This window comes from Mauremys reevesii, linkage group 9 (genome assembly GCF_016161935.1).
Source record: "Mauremys reevesii isolate NIE-2019 linkage group 9, ASM1616193v1, whole genome shotgun sequence".
Taxonomy (NCBI): domain Eukaryota; kingdom Metazoa; phylum Chordata; order Testudines; family Geoemydidae; genus Mauremys; species Mauremys reevesii.
In genome coordinates this window covers 9,041,562-9,059,885 of record NC_052631.1, presented here as the reverse complement: position 1 = coordinate 9,059,885, position 18,324 = coordinate 9,041,562, and the positions used below count along the sequence as shown (strand labels likewise).

The window sequence follows — 18,324 nt, the reverse complement described above, 5'->3', positions numbered from 1 at the left end:
AAACTCCAGTGACTTCATGTCAAACACTGAATAACCTGAAGGCACTGTATGCAAACATTAGGATCAGCAGGTACGATCACCTTTTAGCTCTGAGGTCCTGATTTGTGAAATGTTTGTGTGCACCTTAATGGGAGTATTCTTATGGTCATAACAGCATTTCTTCACTTTTCTTTAGAATCAAAAGCATTCAGTGTTGTGCTACATCCGGCAAAAGAATGCATCAGACACTTGCAAATAACCATAAGTGTTCTTGTCTGTGTTTATTAACATATACAATTGGTAAAACATAAAAAGCAAAACCTGATCAAGGGGTATTTTTATTCATCATATTTGTTGAGAGCATAAAAACTGATCACAGAAGTATTTATTACCACAACAAGCTATGCATTTACTGAGGGATAATATATGCGTCTAGTGCCATGCCAAATGGGTGCATGGCAAATTAAAGACATATGCAAAGTCCAAGTTAAAGTGTAGCACCACCAAAAATCAATCCCCACAGTATTTTCTGTACTAATAATAACAGTCATATCCTGCTAGTCAATAATAATAGTCATATCCTGATAATCACCTTCCCTTCTCTGGTGGTTTGGGGAAAGGAAGATAAAAGGAAGAGAGCAAGGACACTTTAAAAAAAAAAACCTGTATTTTAAGCTGAAATAAGATCCATTCACATTCAATTCAGCAACACAAGAAAGGCAACATAAACCACTCAAAGAAAGGGTGTGAACACCAGCAAGGTTATCTTGAAGTTTTCTGACATTCCTTGCTTTGTTTTACAAATTTAAGGTTATTTCAATTAATGTGTGTGTAATTGGATAATCTTTCATGGCAATTTATACAATTCTTACCTATCTAACCAAGAGAATGTAATAGCTCTGAGAGTCACTGAGGTAATTCTGAGTTAGGGCCTGTCTTCACTAGCAATGTTAAAGCGCTGCTGCAGTCGTGGCATAGCACTGGGAGAGAGCTCTCCCAGCGCTGTAAAAAACCCACCTCCGTGAGGGGTGTAGCTCCCAGCGCTGTAGCACTGTCTACACTGCCATGTTACAGAGCTGAAACTTGCAGCGCTCAGGGGAGTGTTTTTTCAAACCCTGGAGCGAGAAAGTTGCAGCGCTGTAAAGTGCCAGTGTAGACAAGCCCTTAATCTAGCAGGCAGAGTAAGTGCTGAATTCAGTCCTTTTTCACTTGTGCCCTAAAAGCAGGTGCACAATAACACTATAATAGTTGTTTTGCACCCATAATTCTGGTCCAGCCTAGAAGCATCTATACAGTCCCTATATAGCTGCTTCCATAGGACACACTTCCACCAGCAGTGCAAGAATGTGGATAATCAAGGGTGGACTACACACTAAATCACACAATGCTCTGACAGAAGCCCCTATTCCTGAACAATCTTAAAATAGCTCTAGTGAAAAGGAACTATATAAACATGAATCCAGTGGACTCTTTGGAAAGCTGGGAAAGGACAAAGTTGTATATCCTTTGGCCATCTCTTTTTTAAGATACAGATGAAGTGGCCTGAATTGATCCTAAATGCAGATGCTAAATCTACAAATGTTACTTTAGGGAAAATAAGCTGGGTTTGAATTTGATGTGAAAGCAATAAACTATTATAAACACAAATATTCACCACATAGGTACCAAATAGCCGTATGAAACAATCATCTTACAACTTACAGGGTGATATTAAACTGTAAAATGATGCCATGAACTGAAACAAGATATTACAGAAGATAATGTCAAACATTAAGAATTTCTAGTTGTACAAGAATTTCAGTTTCCTGTTGCTGCAAGAAGTTTGTCATAAGCAACTGTATATTTACCATTTTATCACAAGAGAAGCATTTCTTTGAGAACATGTGCAGATACACAAGACAGTAAACAATGTAAGTTGTTGAATAAAGATTATAAAATTAGTTTGTAGTTCTGGGTTAGGCTTCAGTGCTGCAAATACTTAAGCATGTAATTAACTTTACTATTGTGAACAGCCCACTGATTTAAATAGGACTATTCATGGTAATAAAAACAAGCGCGTGCATAAGTGTTCGCAGAATCGGAGCCTTTCTACCCAAGTAGTATTACAAGAAATCCTAACCCCATTTCATAATGAGGGTGTGTTTTTACTTTGAAGTTCATGGTGACATGAACAAGCCATTAGTACATAATTGTAGAATCAAACAAGTTAAAGCTGGAAAATACCTATTTGTACAATGCCTAGCACAACAAGGCCATGGTCCATGACTGAGGTGGCCAGGTACTACTATAATACAAATTAATATAATAATAAACCTATTAGATTACCCAGACCATCAGTGTCAATACAGCACTGTTCCATACATAATGTTTTCTAGTCTTTTGTTCAGTGTAGTGTCAAAAAACCCCGCAAAGCAAATAGGCATCTGCCACTTCCCTCAGGAGACTACCCACAGCATAATACATCTCATTGCCTCTCTCTCGTATTTAAATTGTACAAATGCTTGATTAAATTACAATCTCTAATCATAAAGCCAGGTGTTGATATATGAATACACAACAAACACACCTTGTGTGTGGTTATATGGCATATGCAGGTTGTGTTGTGAGGCATGAGGCCTAAAGCCAAGTGCCTTCAAAGACCTAAGTAGTACAGGTATCTAGTTTAATTGTACTTCCTGAAGCCTTAACAAGATGCTTTTTATAAAATGTTGCACAACACTGCTGAGGTAACAATTACCTAGTGCAGTGGTTTTCAACTGGGGTCCGCTGACTATGTCTAAAGCAGGGGTGGGCAAACTTTTTGGCCCGAGGGCCACATATGGGTGGGGAAATTGCATGCAGGGCCATGAATGTAGGGCTGGGGCAGGGGGTTGGAGTGCGGGAGGGAGTGTGAGGTGTAGGAAGGAATGCGATGTGCAGGAAGGGGCTCAGGGCAAAGGACTGGGGTACAGGAGGGGGTGCGGAGTGCAGGAGGGGGCTCAGGGCAGGGGGTTGGGGTGCAGGAGGGGTCCAGAAAGGGGCTCAGAGCAAGGGGTTGGGGTGCAGTAGTGGTGCAGGGTGCTGGAGGGGGCTCAGGGCAGGGAGTTGGGGTGCAGAGTGCAGAAGAGGTTGGGGTGCGGGCTCCAGCCCGGTGCTGCTTACCTTGAGCTCCCTGCCTGCCTTGGCCCCATGCTGCTCTCGGAAGCGGCTGGCACCACATCCCTGCGGCCCCTGGGGAGGGGTGGCAGAGGGCTCCGCACGCTGCCCTCGCCTGAGGGTACCTACTCCGAAGCTCCCATTGGCCGCGGTTCTCCGTTCCCAGACAATGGGAGCTGCCGGGGGCAGTGCCTGCAGGCGAGGGCTGCGTGCGGAGCCTCTGCCCCCTCCTCCCCCTGGGGCTGCAGGGATATGGTACTAGCCGCTTCTGGGAGCGGCGTGGGGCTGGCAATCCCATGGGCCGGATGCAGCCTGCGGGCTGTAGTTTGCCTACCCCTGGTCTAAAGGGTCCGCAAAAGATTGTCATTACCATAGAACAGTAGTTTTCAACCTGCTGTCCGCAGACACCTAGGGGTTCGCAGACTATGCCTAAGATTTTCAAAGGAATCTGCACTTCCATTTGAAAAATTTAAAGGGTCCACAAATGAAAGAGGTTGAAAACCACTGACCAAGTGAGTTCCAGAAAGCATGTAGTTATACTGAGATTCCTGAACAACCTCACCCTTCAACTGCAAGATCTCTCTTAGAAAACCTGTTTCACACAAAAAGAAACTTCATCCAACTGTTCAGTAAAAGGTTTCAATTTTTATTAAGGATTTCTAATGACAACAAAAAAGTGAAGTGCAAGAGGTCTAAATGCCACACCAATCATCTATGTCCTGGAATACCACAGGTGTTTCACACAAGTCTAACTATGTTGGTGTTTTTTTAAAAATGATATAGTTATGCCAGTACAACCCCTAGTGTGGATGCAGTTATAGCGTTGTAAAGGTGTCTTATACCTTTACAGCTTATTCTCCTTCCCACATATTTATAACAATAAATCTACGTCGTTACTAGGAGCAGTGTCCACTTTAATTATACCAATATTGTTAAAGTGGAACAACTTTTGTGCGCAGATGAGGCCTTAGAAAAAAATATGACACAAAAACAGACAGAAGTCAATATCAAGATACTCTCATTTAAAAAAATTTTTTAAAAACACACTGTATCCCAGAAATTAGCTATTACCAAAATAAATCAAATTAAAAAGTGTAAATGGATAGAATGTCCTTCCTGATGCTATGTGAAAGGGATCAATCCCCAGTCTACGGAGTAAGTGCCCACAAATTCTCCAGGAAGACTCCAGTTCGATGAACCTCAAAAACCTCCATATCACCAGTGACGTTGCTTTGCTACAATGGGCACTGAGCCTGGGAAACGCATCCCCATTAGCTCCTGATGTCAGATGGGATTTGAATCCACCCACCCCAACAATGACACAAAAAACTGAACCTCCCTAAAATGCCCATGAAGTTAGAAACTCCCAACCCAAGGGACCTGAATCCCCCCCAAAAAATACAGGGAATCCCTCCCTTGACCCCCTGCTGTGGAGAGGCCTGGACTACTCCCTCCCAAGCCCTCCCTGAGATGCAGGGTCCCAAAGCCCCCCACCCCCACCCCACAGACCCCCTCACCTAGCCCTGAGGTGCAGTTCCTGCTCTCTCCCCATAGAGCCCTAGTTACCTCTTCCCTGCAGCACTGAAGTGAAGGTTCCTGAGTTACCCTCCCCACGAAGGTGCCCAGTCAGCCCCACAGCACCCTCCCCCTCATATGCCATTCCAGGGGACCAGTGTGCCCCCCCATCCCCTGAGCTGAAGGGGGTCTGAGCCCCCTCTCCCCCCCCCCAGCCCCTGAGCTTGAAAGGGGTCTCAGCCCCCCCGCCCCTGAGCTTGAAGGGGGTCTCAGCCCCCCCGCCCCTGAGCTTGAAGGGGGTCTCAGCCCCCCCAGCCCACCTCCCGCCTGAGCCGAGCCGAGGCCCCACAGTGACCCCCGGCCTCCCTTGCTCTGCCCGGCCGGGCTGGAGGCTCCGCAGACGCCGCCTCTGCAGCGCTGCCCCCTGGTACTTTCTCCCCCCCGGCGCCACCACGACTAGGCCCCGGCTCCCGCATAGCGGCGCTGCTCGGCGGCGGGGGCCCGGGGGCCGCAGCGCGGCCCGGCCCAGGAGGCTGCCCCCGGCGCTCACCATGTTGGGGGCTGTGCAGGCCTCTCCCCTCCCGGCTCAGGCGGAGACTGAGGGCGGCGACGGCGGCTGCTTCCTCCGGAGGCGGCAGCGGCTCCTCCAGCTCCGAGTCCGGCTCCTCACGGGCCCTTCCGCCGCCTCCCGCTCATGCGCAGTGCGGGCGGCCCGGCACCGGGTACCCGACTCCCTGAGGCGCCCCCCGCCGGGTCTGCCCCGGGCGCTCCCCGCCCTTCAGGGGGACGCCGCTGCTCCCCGCATTGGGCACCCCCTGACTGTTGGGGAGCCCCCCCGCCCCCTAGCAAGGATCGGGCTGTAGGGGGCTAGGAAGGGGACACCCCTGCCACCCACAGAGATTATTAGGGTGCCCAAGGAATAGATGAGGGGTCCCCCCCAGTGCCACAGTTTCCATGGGATGTGGTGGGAATAAGCGAGACACCTGCTGAACCCCCCTGCTGGTTACTGGAGTGCAGGGCGAATAGGGGGAGGCCCCCCCTGCCCTCCTAACTCGGGGCTCAACCTTTCCAGGCTACTGGACCCCATGCCGGAGTCTGATGTGTCTTGCCGACCCCACGTTTCACCTCACTGAAAAACTACTTGCTTCCAAAATCAGACATAAACATACAAAAGCGTTCCGGCACACGACTACTGAAACGCTGCTCCCTTTCTCCTTTTTACCATCTCATTAGAAAATACATGCACTGGAATATAAATATTGTACTTACATTTCAGTGTGATCCTTTGCGCCTGTTTTTCACTTGTGAGCTGTTTTTGAAGCCTGAGCCCCAGGCGGCAGGGCTGAAACATGTAACTTAACTTTGTGGGGCCCCTGGTAGCATGGGGTTCCAGGCAATTGCCCTGCTTGCCTCCCCCTAATGCTGGCCCTGCACTTGTGACAGACGGACGGGGACACACACACACACACTCTCGCTCGCTCTCTCTGCAACACCCAGGTTGAGTAACACTGATCTAGTTGAGCTGTGTATCTCCTGGAAGACTTCTGAGTATCCCCGGAGGTATGTGTACCCCGGTCGAGAAACACCACTCTAAATTCTTAGAATCATAGGATCATCATAGGAGATGAGGGTTGGAAGACACCTCAGGAGGTCATCTAGTCCAACTAGGATGACCAGATGTCCTGATTTTATAGGGACAGTCCCGATCATTGGGTCTTTTTCTTATATAGGCTCCTATTACCCCCCTCCCCATCCTGATTTTTCACACTTGCTGTCTGGTCACCCTAAGTCCAACCACCTGCTCAAAGCAGGACCAACCCCAGCTAAATCATCCCAGCCAGGGCTTTGTCAAGCCAGGCCTTAAAAACCTCTAAGGATGGAGATTCCACCACTTTCCAGGGTTACCCATTCCAGTGCTTCACCACCCTCCTACTGAAATAGTTTTTCCTAATACCAAGCCTAGACCTACTGATTGATTACTTGATTACTGGGTGCTGGGAAATGGGAGAGAGACATCCACTGATGATTATTGGGGTGTAATGGGAACAGAGGGACCCTCTGAATACCCTAAAATGATTGTTGACTGCAGCGGAAAGGACATCCCCTAGAGTGAGTAATGGGGTGCAGGGGGCTGGGTGACGGATATCTCTTGTCTCCCAGAATGATTACTGTGGTGCAGGGAATGGATTAGGGTCACCTCACTCCTGGCATTGTACTGGGGTACAGTTGGAATAGGAGAGGAACATCTGTTAGGATACAAGGATAGAGAGGGACCCTCCAGGGAGCTGCCCCTCCCAGCCATAAGTAGTGGTTACATGCACATGAGTTGAAGGGGACATCTACTTCTCCTGTTGATGTGAACTTGGGGTACATATACTCAGAAATGCTAATCAAAGTCATGGCTGCCATTTCCCAGCTCTCGGAGCAATGGGTGCCTAATCCATCTGCACTTTCTTGCAAGAGCTGCAAACCTAAGAGCATGAGGCTGTCATTTAACTGGTTCTGCAAAAACTTATTTTATTTTTAGTAAATAATTAAAATAAAACATTTGCAACTGTTGTTTGAGGACATGGGCGAGGGAAGTAACTGCAATCTCAGACATCCTTCCATTCACAAGAATATTTCTGAGTATTTATTGAGGGCTGACAGTTTGCTTTGCTCTGTACAGAAGGAGAGCCTGCCCCAACGTGCTTACCATTTTTAAGGCTTGAATTTACAGAGAGGTTAGTGGGAAATGTGACTAAATAAAAATGGCACCTTCTCACCCAACATATCTACTCCCTGTGTGTATTCAGAGTCAGAGCTCCTTACATTATTGACAGAAATAAATTTGCACTACTTTATGCTACTGTTAGCTCTGCAGATTCAACATTCATAAAGAAGAATGAGCTGAATTATCTTGTAACATTCTTATGATCAACAGAATTGTTAAATAAGTTTGAACAGCAGACTCTTTTTTATTATTGGTGATAATACATGATCCAGAAAGAAAGCAGATTGACTTTTGGATCTCAGGGTGAGTTTGCAAATTAGGTTGGACACATTTGTGCTAGAAACAAACAGAATGAAGATGGAACCCCTGGTACCATTTTTACAGTCACTTTTTAGCTTACACCTGAAGGGCACAGTGAGATTACAGATCTGTGTTTCTGATCCCTATTCTTCCATCCAAACTATACAAATGTTAAACAGATAGAGACATTGGGCTGAGCTGCTGAAGGGAGTTTGATAACACAATACTGGGAAGAGGGTAACATCCCAGAGTTGGGAACTAACAAAATATAAAGGAAACCTGGATGGATCACATAGTTGTACACTACAATTTAAAATATTGTACAGAATATATAGACTCTTACCAGACTCAAGAAAGTTTGTCTTTTGCCATCAATGTATCTTGAATGTTCAGAGATGCTACATGTCCTTTGCACATATAGCATCCTCTCACTTAATCCAAAATAATTTAGGGGGTGAGGAGGGCTCTAGTGGAATCACTGGCGTTAAACTGATGTGAAGGAGAGGAGAATCAGACCCTACAATGGAAAATGTAGTGTTCCAGAACCATACGATTGAGGGTCAGTTTGATATTACAAGTGGATATGGAGTTGAGCGTGAAGTCAGTTATCCTGGGAGACACTAGTTGCCTGGTTACCTTTTGAGAAGCTTGTTTGTGACACCAGTGGTTGCTGCTAAGAGACTAACTCTCTCATAATGCAAACAGCACTGTACACAGCACAAGATTAACGTACATGTGAGCAGTAACTTGGTAGCTAAGTTTGAAAAATTACTTCATCAAATTAGCTAATCGCCATCATTATAACATCATGTAGCAGCCCTTATGCAGTCTGGAGACATATAAATTAGGCTTTCTTGAGCATTACTGCAACAGGTAACATAATCTGATTGATGAGTTCTAACTGTGATGTGACCTTTTAGGACAGAGACAGGCTTTGGGGTGTTTGTTAGGCATTTTCTTCTCTCCCGTTAGTGGGCTGTTGTTTCTCCTTGATGCCCATGACTCTTCTTTGTGTTTAATAGTTCTTTGTTATTTTGTTTGTTTTTCTGTTTGTTTCCTCTTAATTAGTAGCTTGGGGGAACAGAGGGGTAATCCTGAAGTTGTTATGTAATACAAATATTCAAAAATATAGGGCTGTCAAGCAATTTAAAAAAATAATCGTGATTAATGGCACTGGTAAACAATAATAGAATATCATTTATTTAAATAGTTTTGGATGTTTTCTACATTTACAAATATATTTATTTTTTATTACAAGTATTTGCACTGTAAAAAAACCCAAAAGCAACAGTGTTTTTCAATTCACCTCATACAAGCACTGTAGTGCAATCTCTTTATCATGAAAGTTGAATTTACAAATATGGTAGCCAGTGTTGCAAGATATTTGCATGCCAGATGTGCTGAAGATTCATACATCCCTTCATGCTTCAACCACCATTCCAGGGTACATGCGTCCATGCTGATGGTGGGTTCTGCTCGATAACAATCCAAAGACAGTGCAGACTGACGCATGTTCATTTTCATTTTCATTATCTGAGTCAGATGCCACTACCAGAAGGTTGATTTTGTTTATTGGTGGTTTGGGTTCTGTAGTTTCCACATCGGAGTGTTGCTCTTTTAAGACTTCTGAAAGCATGCGCCACACCTCGCCCCTCCCAAATTTTGGACAGCATCGCGTATTCTTAAACCTTGGGTCGAGTGCTGTAGCTATCTTTAGAAATCTCACATTGGTGCCCAGGGGTGGCAGGTTTGCAGAAACTTTGGTGGTGCCCAGAACCCGCCGCCCTCAAACTCCACACCCCCCGACACCAGTGGCGTAGCCAGGTTTTCAGTGTAGGGGGAGCAAACATAAAAAAGGCGCCCTCCCTTGGCTCCTCCTCTGGCCATGCCCCCCGACCAGACCCCCCTCCCCCCGCTCACCTTCCCTCCTGCGCCGCCGCCTGTCCCCGGCCTGCTCCCAGCGCTCAGCATGCTCCACGCGGGGCTCGCCAGCCAGGCGGCCTTAAAGGCACAGGGGCCCTTTCGCCTCCCCCCCGCCCGCCACATTAGCAAGGAGCGGGGGGGGAGGGGGCGGGGAGCGCTTGGCCGCCGAGCCCTGAGCCGAGGAGCTGGCCCCCTCGCTCCTCCGGCCACGTCTGCCGCCCCCGCATGGCTCCTCCGGCCATGCTGCTGCCAGAGCCGGCCGGCAGGTGCCGCTTCCACGCCGGCCTGCCGCTGCCACCCCATGGCTCCTCCGGCCGTGCTGTTAGCAGCACCGGACGGCAGGTGCCGCTTCCACGCCTGCCACCCTGTGGGGAAGCGGCTGCTTCCACTGAACCCCGCTAGCTACGCTACTGCCCCACACCTGCCTAAAGCTCTGGGAGGGAGTTTGGGTGAGGGGAGGAGGTCTGGGGTGCAGTCCCTGGGCTGGGGCAGGGAATTGGGGTTCAGGAGGGGTGCAGGGTGCAGGCTCTGGGAGGGAGTTTGGGTGCAGAAGGGGTGAGAGGTTGGGCTCTGGGAGGCAGTTTGGGTGGGGGAGGAGGGGGTCTGGGGTACAGGCTCTGGGAGGGAGTTTGGGTGCAGGAGGGGGCTCCATGCTGGGGCAGCAGGTGGGGATGCAGGAGGGGGTGGAGGTGCAGGCTCTGGGAGGGAGTTTGGAGGTGGGAGGGGGTGCAGAGGGAGGGGATATAGGGGTGAGGTCTGTGGGGTGGGGTTGGGGATGAGGGGTTCATGATGCAAGAGGGCTCAGGGATGGGGCAGAGGGTTAGGGTGCGGGAGGATGAGGGCTCTGGTTGGGGGGTTGGGGTGTAGGAGAGGTTCAGGGCTAGGGCAGAAGGTTGAGGTGTGAGAGGTTAGGGATCTGGCTGGGGGGTGCAGGCTCTGGGATGGGGCAGAGCTGGGGATGAGTTTGGGGTGCAGGCAGGCTGCTCCGGGGCTGGGGCCACAGAGGAGGACTCCCCCCAGCCCTTTCCCTGCCAGCAGCAGTGACCTCTGGGGAGGGGCCCTCTCTCCTCCCCAACAGCACACTCACCCTGCACCACTGTCCCTGCCCGTGCTCCTAGGCCCCCTCTCAGGTCCAGGAAGCCCCCTTGTCTCCCCTCTAGTGGATGCCAGGGCGGGGGGCTGCCATCACATGTGCACCACCTCCCCTGCTGCTGCCCCTCACCATAGCCTCACTGGAGGTGGGGCTGCCCCTTGCCCAGTGTGGGGCAGGAGTGGTGACTGTGGGCGGGGGGGGGGGCTGTGCTGGTGGAGGGTCCCGCCGGAAAAAGGAAGGGTCTGAGGTGGCAGGGCAGGGGTAGGACAGCCTGCGCTGCGACTCGTGGATGGGGGGCACTGATGCCGGGAGCCCGCAGAGCAGCCCAGAGCTTCAGGGGAGATGCAGGGACACTCTGGGGCCCCGGGAGGTGCGCGAGGGCAGCAAGTGGGGGCCGGGGGGCACTCGGGGGAGGCACGTGGGGCAGAAGGCGGGGCCACGGGAGAGTCCCAGCCCCAAACATTTGTGGAGCTGGGCCCCCAGGCCCTAAACATTGCTGGAGCCCAGACACCCCAGGCCCATACAACTAGCCGCTCCTGTTGGTACCTTCTTTGCATTTTGTCAAATCTGCTGTGAAAGTGTTCTTAAATGAACAACATGTGCTTGGTCATCATCCGAGACTGCTATAACGTGAAATATATGGCAGAATGCGGGTAAAACAGAGCAGAGGACATACAAAACTCCCCAAGGAGTTCAGTCACAAATTTAATTAATGCATTATTTTTTTAATGAGCCTCATCAGCATGGAAGCATGTCCTCTGGAATGGTAGCCGACGCATGAAGGGGCATACAAATGTTTAGCATATCTGGCATGTAAATACCTTGTAATGCTGGCTACAAAAGTGCCATGCAAATACCTGTTCTCACTTTCTGGTGACATTGCAAATAAGAATTTATCTCCTGTAAATGCAACCAAACTTGTTTGTCTTAGTGATTGGCTGAACAAGAAGTAGTAGTGAGTGGAGTTGCAGGCTCTGAAGTTTTACGTTGTTTTGTTTTTGAGTGCAGTATGTAACCAAAAAAAAATCTACATTTGTAAATTGCACTTTCACGACAAAGAGATTGCACTACAGTACTTGTATGAGTTGAACTGAAAAATACTATTTCTTTCACTTATCATTTTACAGTGCAAATATTTATAATAAAAAATCATATACACTTTGATTTCAATTACAACAGAGAATACAGTATATATTAAAATGTAGAAAACATCCCAATATTTAATAAATTTCAATTGGTATTCTATAGTATAACAGTGCAATTAAAACTGCAATTAATCACAATTAATTTTTTGAGTTAACCGCATGCGTTAACTGTGATTAAATGACAGCCCTAATATTCACCATTACGTACTACAGATGATTTTATGATCTAATTCTTTTGTGTGAGCTTTCTGTATAGTCATAAAATGGTCAGTTATCTTAAGGGGACACTTGCCAGCCCTTCTGTATGAAAATCTTTTACCTGCGTTTCTTAAAAGTGATACCTAAGGTTCTGTAACTGATAGAATGTAGAGAAAAATAATTTTCTCTGTTTTTCAGTTTGTGTTTAAATTGTTTAGCTTTTAAAAATTCTCTATAAGCTGTTTCAATGTTGTTACACTTTTTAAACCTCCACTTAGTTAAAACCAGTAATTTCATCTTCAACTCAAGTTATAGCATTAGGTGCTTATAAATTAGCTGCAGTTCTAGCTGAATCTGCTTTCAGTAATTCAGTGCAGAAAGTAGCAGATAGAAAACAAAATATATCCAGTCCATTCATAACCATGATGTAACTAATTTCTCTTTTACTTGGAGTTAGCATGCTACAATAGATAAGGTACATAACTGTGAGTCTATTTCCACTGACTTGCAGTTTGACCTTCAACAAGTCACTTCACTTCTCTTCAGTACAGTTTTCCATCAGGCAAGATAAGGCTAAAACTACACGCCTGCCTCACAAGGTGTGGTGAGGCTAAATTTAATAATGATTGTAAAGTGCTTTGAAATCCTCCAATGAAAGTAGCTATAGAGCCACAGAGTATAATTATTGCCAGGATATAATTGTATTTTCTGTTTAAATTAGGCCTGGTTTACACTAATTGGTTATTTCGGAATTAGCCAAGTTAATTTGGGGGGAAAAAAAGATTCCATCCACATGACCAAACCAGTTTTTTCGATTTAAAGGGCTCTTTAATCCGATGTCTGTACTCCACCTCGGCAAGTGGAGTAGCACTTAAATCGAGATCGCAATCCCGGGTTAAAGGTAATGTGGATGCAATTCAATGTTATTGGCCTCCGGGAGCTATCCCAGAATGCTCCCTTGTGACCGCTCTGGACAACACTCTCAACTCCGATGCACTAGCTAGATGGGCAGGAAAAGCCCCGGGAACTTTTGAATTTCATTTCCTGTTTGGTCACCATCAGCACAGGTGACCATCAGCACCAGGGCCGGCTTTAGGACGTGCGGGGCCTGATTCAAAAGAGCTGCTCAGAGCCCCATTGGAGCCAGCGGTGGGTGCAAAGGGGGGTGGGGGTGTTGTGTGAAGCGATCATCCCAGAGAGTCCGCAGGCCCTCCTTTTATATGGCAAACCCACAAGGCATTGCTTGCTATGGGAAAGAGGGCCCAGCAGTTTGAAAGCATTGAAATGAATGTGGAAGAAGCAGAATGCCGCATGTCCCTAGGGCTTTCCGTGGCTCCCTGCAAGCTGAATTCTGTTGCCCGCGTGTGATGGCTTACTCACACCAAAGTGGCAGACACTTCAGTATAAGAGGCAAAATGCTAACTTGTACAGAAAGAACATGTGCTGTGTACTATGAATTGCCTGTTTCACTGAGAAAGAGTGTCCCCTTTGTTCTCTGAAATGTATCTTTTAAAATACTACCCTCCCTTTTTCTCCTCCTGCAGGTGCAAATGTTTCAACACAGCCCCTATCTACTCCATCCCAGAGACTGGTCCAGATTAGAAGGCAGAAAAACTCGGGATGACATGTTCGCCGAGCTCATGCAGTCCTCCCACACTGATAGGGCCCAGCTGAATGCGTGGAGGCAAACAATTGCGGAATCCCGTAAAGCATTGCAGGAACACAAAGAAAGGAGGGACGCGCGCGATGAGAGCAGGCAGGACGCTATGGTCAAGCTCATGGGGGAGCAAACTGACATGCTCTGCTGTATGGTGGGTCTAATGCGAGAAAGGTAGCAAGACCACAGACTGCTGCTGCAGCCCCTGTATAACCGCCCTCCCTCCTCCCCAAGTTCCATAGCCTCCTCACCCAGAGACCCAAGAACACGAGGGGGGAGTCTACGGGGACCCACATACTCAACCCAAGAGGATCGCCCAATCAGCAGAAAGTTGGCATATGTGAACTTTTGATTTGGTTTCTGGACTTGTCCTTCTCTCCTTTTCCACCCCCCTACCTCCTGATTTCTCTCAATGTGTTGTGCAACAAATAATAAAGAAGGGTTTTTAAACAATTGTGACTTTATTTCCTTTCATATATATAGGGGGCAGGTAACTTCAAGAGAAACAAACACAACTGTCACACCGTACCCTGGCCTGTCATGAAACTGGCTTTCAGAGCTTCTCTGATGCACAGTGCACCCTGCTGCACTCTTCTAATTGCCCTGTTGTCTGGCTGTGTGAAATTGGCTGCCAGGCAAGTTGCCTCAACCGCCCATCCTGGCCCTGCCATAAACGTCTCCCCCTTACTCTCACAGATATTGTGGAGCACAAAACAAGCAGCAATTACAATTGGAATATTGGTTGTGCTGAGATCTAACCGAGTCAGCAAACTGCGCCAGCACTCTTTCAAACGTCCAAAAGCACATTCTACCACCATTCTGCAATTACTCAGCCTATAGTTGAACTGCTTCTTACTACTGTCCATGGTGCCTGTGTACGGCTTCATGAGCCATGGCATTGAGGGTTAGGCCGGGTCCCCGAGGATAACTATAGGCATTTCAACATCCTCAACAGTAATTTTCTGGTCTGGGAAGTAAGTCCCTTCCTGCAGCTGTTCAAACAGACCAGAGTTCCTGAAGATGCGCGCGTCATGCACCTTTCCCGGCCATCCCATGTTGATGTCGGTGAAACATCCCTTGTGATCCACCAGTGCTTGCAGCACCATGGAAAAGTAGCCCTTGTGGTTTACGTACTGGCTGCCCCAGTGTGCCAGGGCCAAGATAGGGATATGCGTTCCGTCTATCGCCTCACCGTAGTTAGGTAATCCCAGCGCATTAAAGCCATCCACAATGGTCTGCACATTTCCCAAAGTCACTACCCTTGGTAGCAGCTGGTCAATGATTGCATTGGCTACTTGCAGCACAGCAGCCCCTACAGTAGATTTGCTCACTCCAAACTGATTCCTGACTGACCGGTAGCTGTTGGGCATTGCAAGCTTCCACAGTGCTATGGCCATTCGCTTCTCAACTGTGAGGTCTGCTCTCATTTTGGTGTCTTTGCGCTTCAGGACAGGGGACAACAAGTCACAAAGTTCCATAAAAGTGGCCCTATGCATACGAAAGTTTCGCAGCCACTGGGAATCATCCCAGACCTGCAACATTATGCGGTCCCACCAATCTGTGCTTGTTTCCTGGGCCCAGAATTGGCATTCCACAGCATGAACCTGGCCCAACGCCACCATGATCTCCCAATCGCCACATGCCGTGTTTCTAGGAACATCTGTGTCCATGTCCTCATCAGTATACTAATCGTGCTGTCGTCGCTTCCCTGCCCGGTTTTGCAAGTACTGTACATACTGCTGGATAATGTGCGAGGTATTTACAATGGTCAAAACTGCAGCGGAGATCTGAGTGGGCTCCATGCTTGCTGCACTATGCCGCCTGCATGGGTAATCCTGGAAAAAGGGCGCAAAACGTAGGAGAGCTGTTTGGTTCAAGATGGCCGATAAAAGGCAGTAAATGGTTGTCTTCTGTAGCTTTCACGGAGGCGGGAAGCTCGCTAGAGCTGCAAGAGTGGGAGAGCAGAGTTTGCGGCAGAAGCTGTGTGGCTCAGTTCACGATGGCTGAAAAACAGTGGGAAATTGTTGCCTTCTGTAGCTTCCACGGAACCAAGGACAGACAACATGGAGAAAAGTATCAGAGAGGTAGCCGTGTAACTAGTGCTGCAAGAGCAGAAGAGCAGAGTTTGCGGCAGAAGCTCTGCGGCTCGGTTCACGGTGGCCGAAAAAAGGCGGGAAATGGTTAGATAAAAGAATAGATAGAAAGACGAGAGGACATGCGAGGTGGAGTCATAGTACCAGGAGACAGGCAGTGCACCGTACTGCACCATCTGCTGGCAGTACGGCATCTGCCGTAGCTTTCACGGAGGGAGGCGTGAGTGACGACACACACCCAGAAACACCCACAAGAATATTTTTGCCCCATCATGCACTGGGAGCTTAACCCAGAATTCCAATGGGCAGCAGGGATTGCGGGAACTGTGGGAAAGCTATCCACAGTCCACTGCTCCGACATTCGATGCTAGCCTCAGTACTGTGGATGCACTCCGCCAAATTCATGCACTTTAGCGGGGACACACAACACCAAATGTATAAAATCGCATCCAAAATTTGGAATAGAATAATTTTGAATTAATTTTGTACTGTAGACATGCCCTTAGATTGGCGATTGGAGCAGAATTAGGAGCGCCTACTGCCAGTTAATAAATGGGATTTTTGCCATTGATTTCAGTGGAAGCACAATCAAGCCCCTTTATTTTAATTTCTACATTGTCTGAAGCGCTATGTACACTTAATATGCTGTACTAAAATAAATACAGTATTATTCTGTTAAGCAAACGCCATCACGAGATGAAAGATCGATTATACAGAGTATCTCTGGAAGACACGTGTATACATTCAAAATGTATTGTCTAAATTGAATTGACTGTGTATTATACTGCTATAGCTTCAGACAATATATCAAACAGATTCAGACGTGATAGGGGACTATGCCATTTGCAAACAAGATGTGCACATCAGAGGTATACACGGTACGTAAACAGTGCATTATGCAATCTGTGCACCATATACTCATCATGACCATTGCAATGTTATGACTGCTCTTGCCTAAGATAGGGCAAACACCTAGACACTCGTCGTTTGCTGCCTGACCCAATCTTGTTTTTATCATTTTATATGAAAGCCAATTGAGGTTATACCAGAACCAGTTTAAATGAATTTCAAATAAAAGTGAGTGTGGCTAGTGACAAATAGATAGCCCTGGATAGGGCATGGACAATGCATGCTTCCCTGCATTGACTGATCTGGACTTTTTACTTCAAGGGGTGACAGCCCAGTGGTCTGTCTAGCTCAGTTTCCTCTCTCTTAGTGTCCACTACCAGATGCTCCAGAGGAAAATGCATGAAGCCCCATAATGTACAATAACCTAGAAGCGTTTTCCTAACCACCATCAGTTAGTGCATGGCTTATGCCTTGAAGCACGAGGGTTCATAACCATGTCCAGAGCCTAATCAGTTCTTGACCTCTCCATTAGAGCCAGTTAGTTGTGATGTGTGATGTGACTACCTGACCACTAGAAAGTGAACTGAAACTACCAGTTCATTTTATACAGGGCAAAGGGCTATAGCTTCAGACAATATATCAAACAGATTCAGACGTGATACAGGAGTATGCCATTTGCAAACAAGATGTGCACATCAGAGGTATACACAGTATACCTAATGACTTTGGCTTAGTATTGACTCTGGCACCCATCTTCAGACACTTGCCACGTGCTTAACTTTAACTTAACCTCAGAGCACAAGGTCCTATGGACTGTCCTCCAGTGAGAAAGCTGTTCAGCAGAGAGGCCTCAAGGAACCTGATTCCCCAATGTTCACAGAGAGGCCCAGCTGGCCTACTCCCCCACCCCCACTCCTACTCAGCTGACATTGTTAGAGTAACCCTTTTGAATCCAATAGCTGTTGTTTTAATGAAAATGTCTTGAAAGGTTAGAGGATAAGTGAGGAGGAAGAAAAGTCTGTTTTTTCCCTGTTGTAGGAGTCTGAGTGATTTTACAAGGAGATTGGCTATAGCCCATATGTGAAGGTTGTAATTAGTAGGTCACAGACAAGGGTGTTCACCCTTTATTAGGTTCCTCGTTGTCTCCGCATGACATAAGAGCTTGGCATAATTTATTATAACCGGTTTGTGGCATTGTTAGGAAGCTAATATTATCAGTAGATTCCATATGACAGTGTCACTGGGAGAGAGCAAGGCAGATCAGTATGAAGTAGTGACAGAAATCAGGTCAGTGAGTCTAAGATCTAAGGAGATGTTTAAAAGCCTCGTGTCATGCAGCTAAGTCCTCATCAATTTCAGGTGACTTTATATAGGATGTGAATAAATCCAGTCTTTCTATGGTGATATACTGAATACTTCCTAGAATTGATTAGCCCCTCTGAAGTGAGAAATCCATCTGAAAAATCAAGACACTTCAAGTGGCTAGGTAAATTGTGAGGGGTTAAGGAATTTGATATGACAGTGATAAATCCTCATAGATGTTATCTGAAGCTGTAAACAGATCTCAACTTTTTCTACTTTAGTTCAGAATTCTTGTAAGCAAGCTGCATCTAAAGGAATGATCACAAATCTGGGAGCCAGAATTTCTTGAGCTATATTCCTGGCTCTGCCTTCACACCTATGATTGTTTTCTGTGTACTATACATTTAAAATGTAGACAGTCT

The 18,324-nt window shown here is 47.3% G+C and overlaps 1 protein-coding gene across 2 annotated transcripts in view; it reads right to left on the bottom strand.

Moving 5' to 3' along the window:
• The window catches only part of DCUN1D1 (defective in cullin neddylation 1 domain containing 1), a 37,007-nt gene extending 28,740 nt beyond the window's left edge, over positions 1-8,267 (bottom strand). The window contains exon 1 of one of the 2 annotated variants that reach the window (XM_039489668.1): positions 7,986-8,267. In XM_039489668.1, the coding sequence (XP_039345602.1) occupies positions 7,986-8,066 (81 nt within the window). In that variant the 5' untranslated portion in view covers positions 8,067-8,267. Of the gene's footprint in view, positions 1-5,179; positions 5,332-7,985 lie in introns of those variants that run through there. The other variant, XM_039489669.1, reaches the window with a different exon arrangement.
• Positions 8,268-18,324: the final 10,057 nt, after the last annotated feature.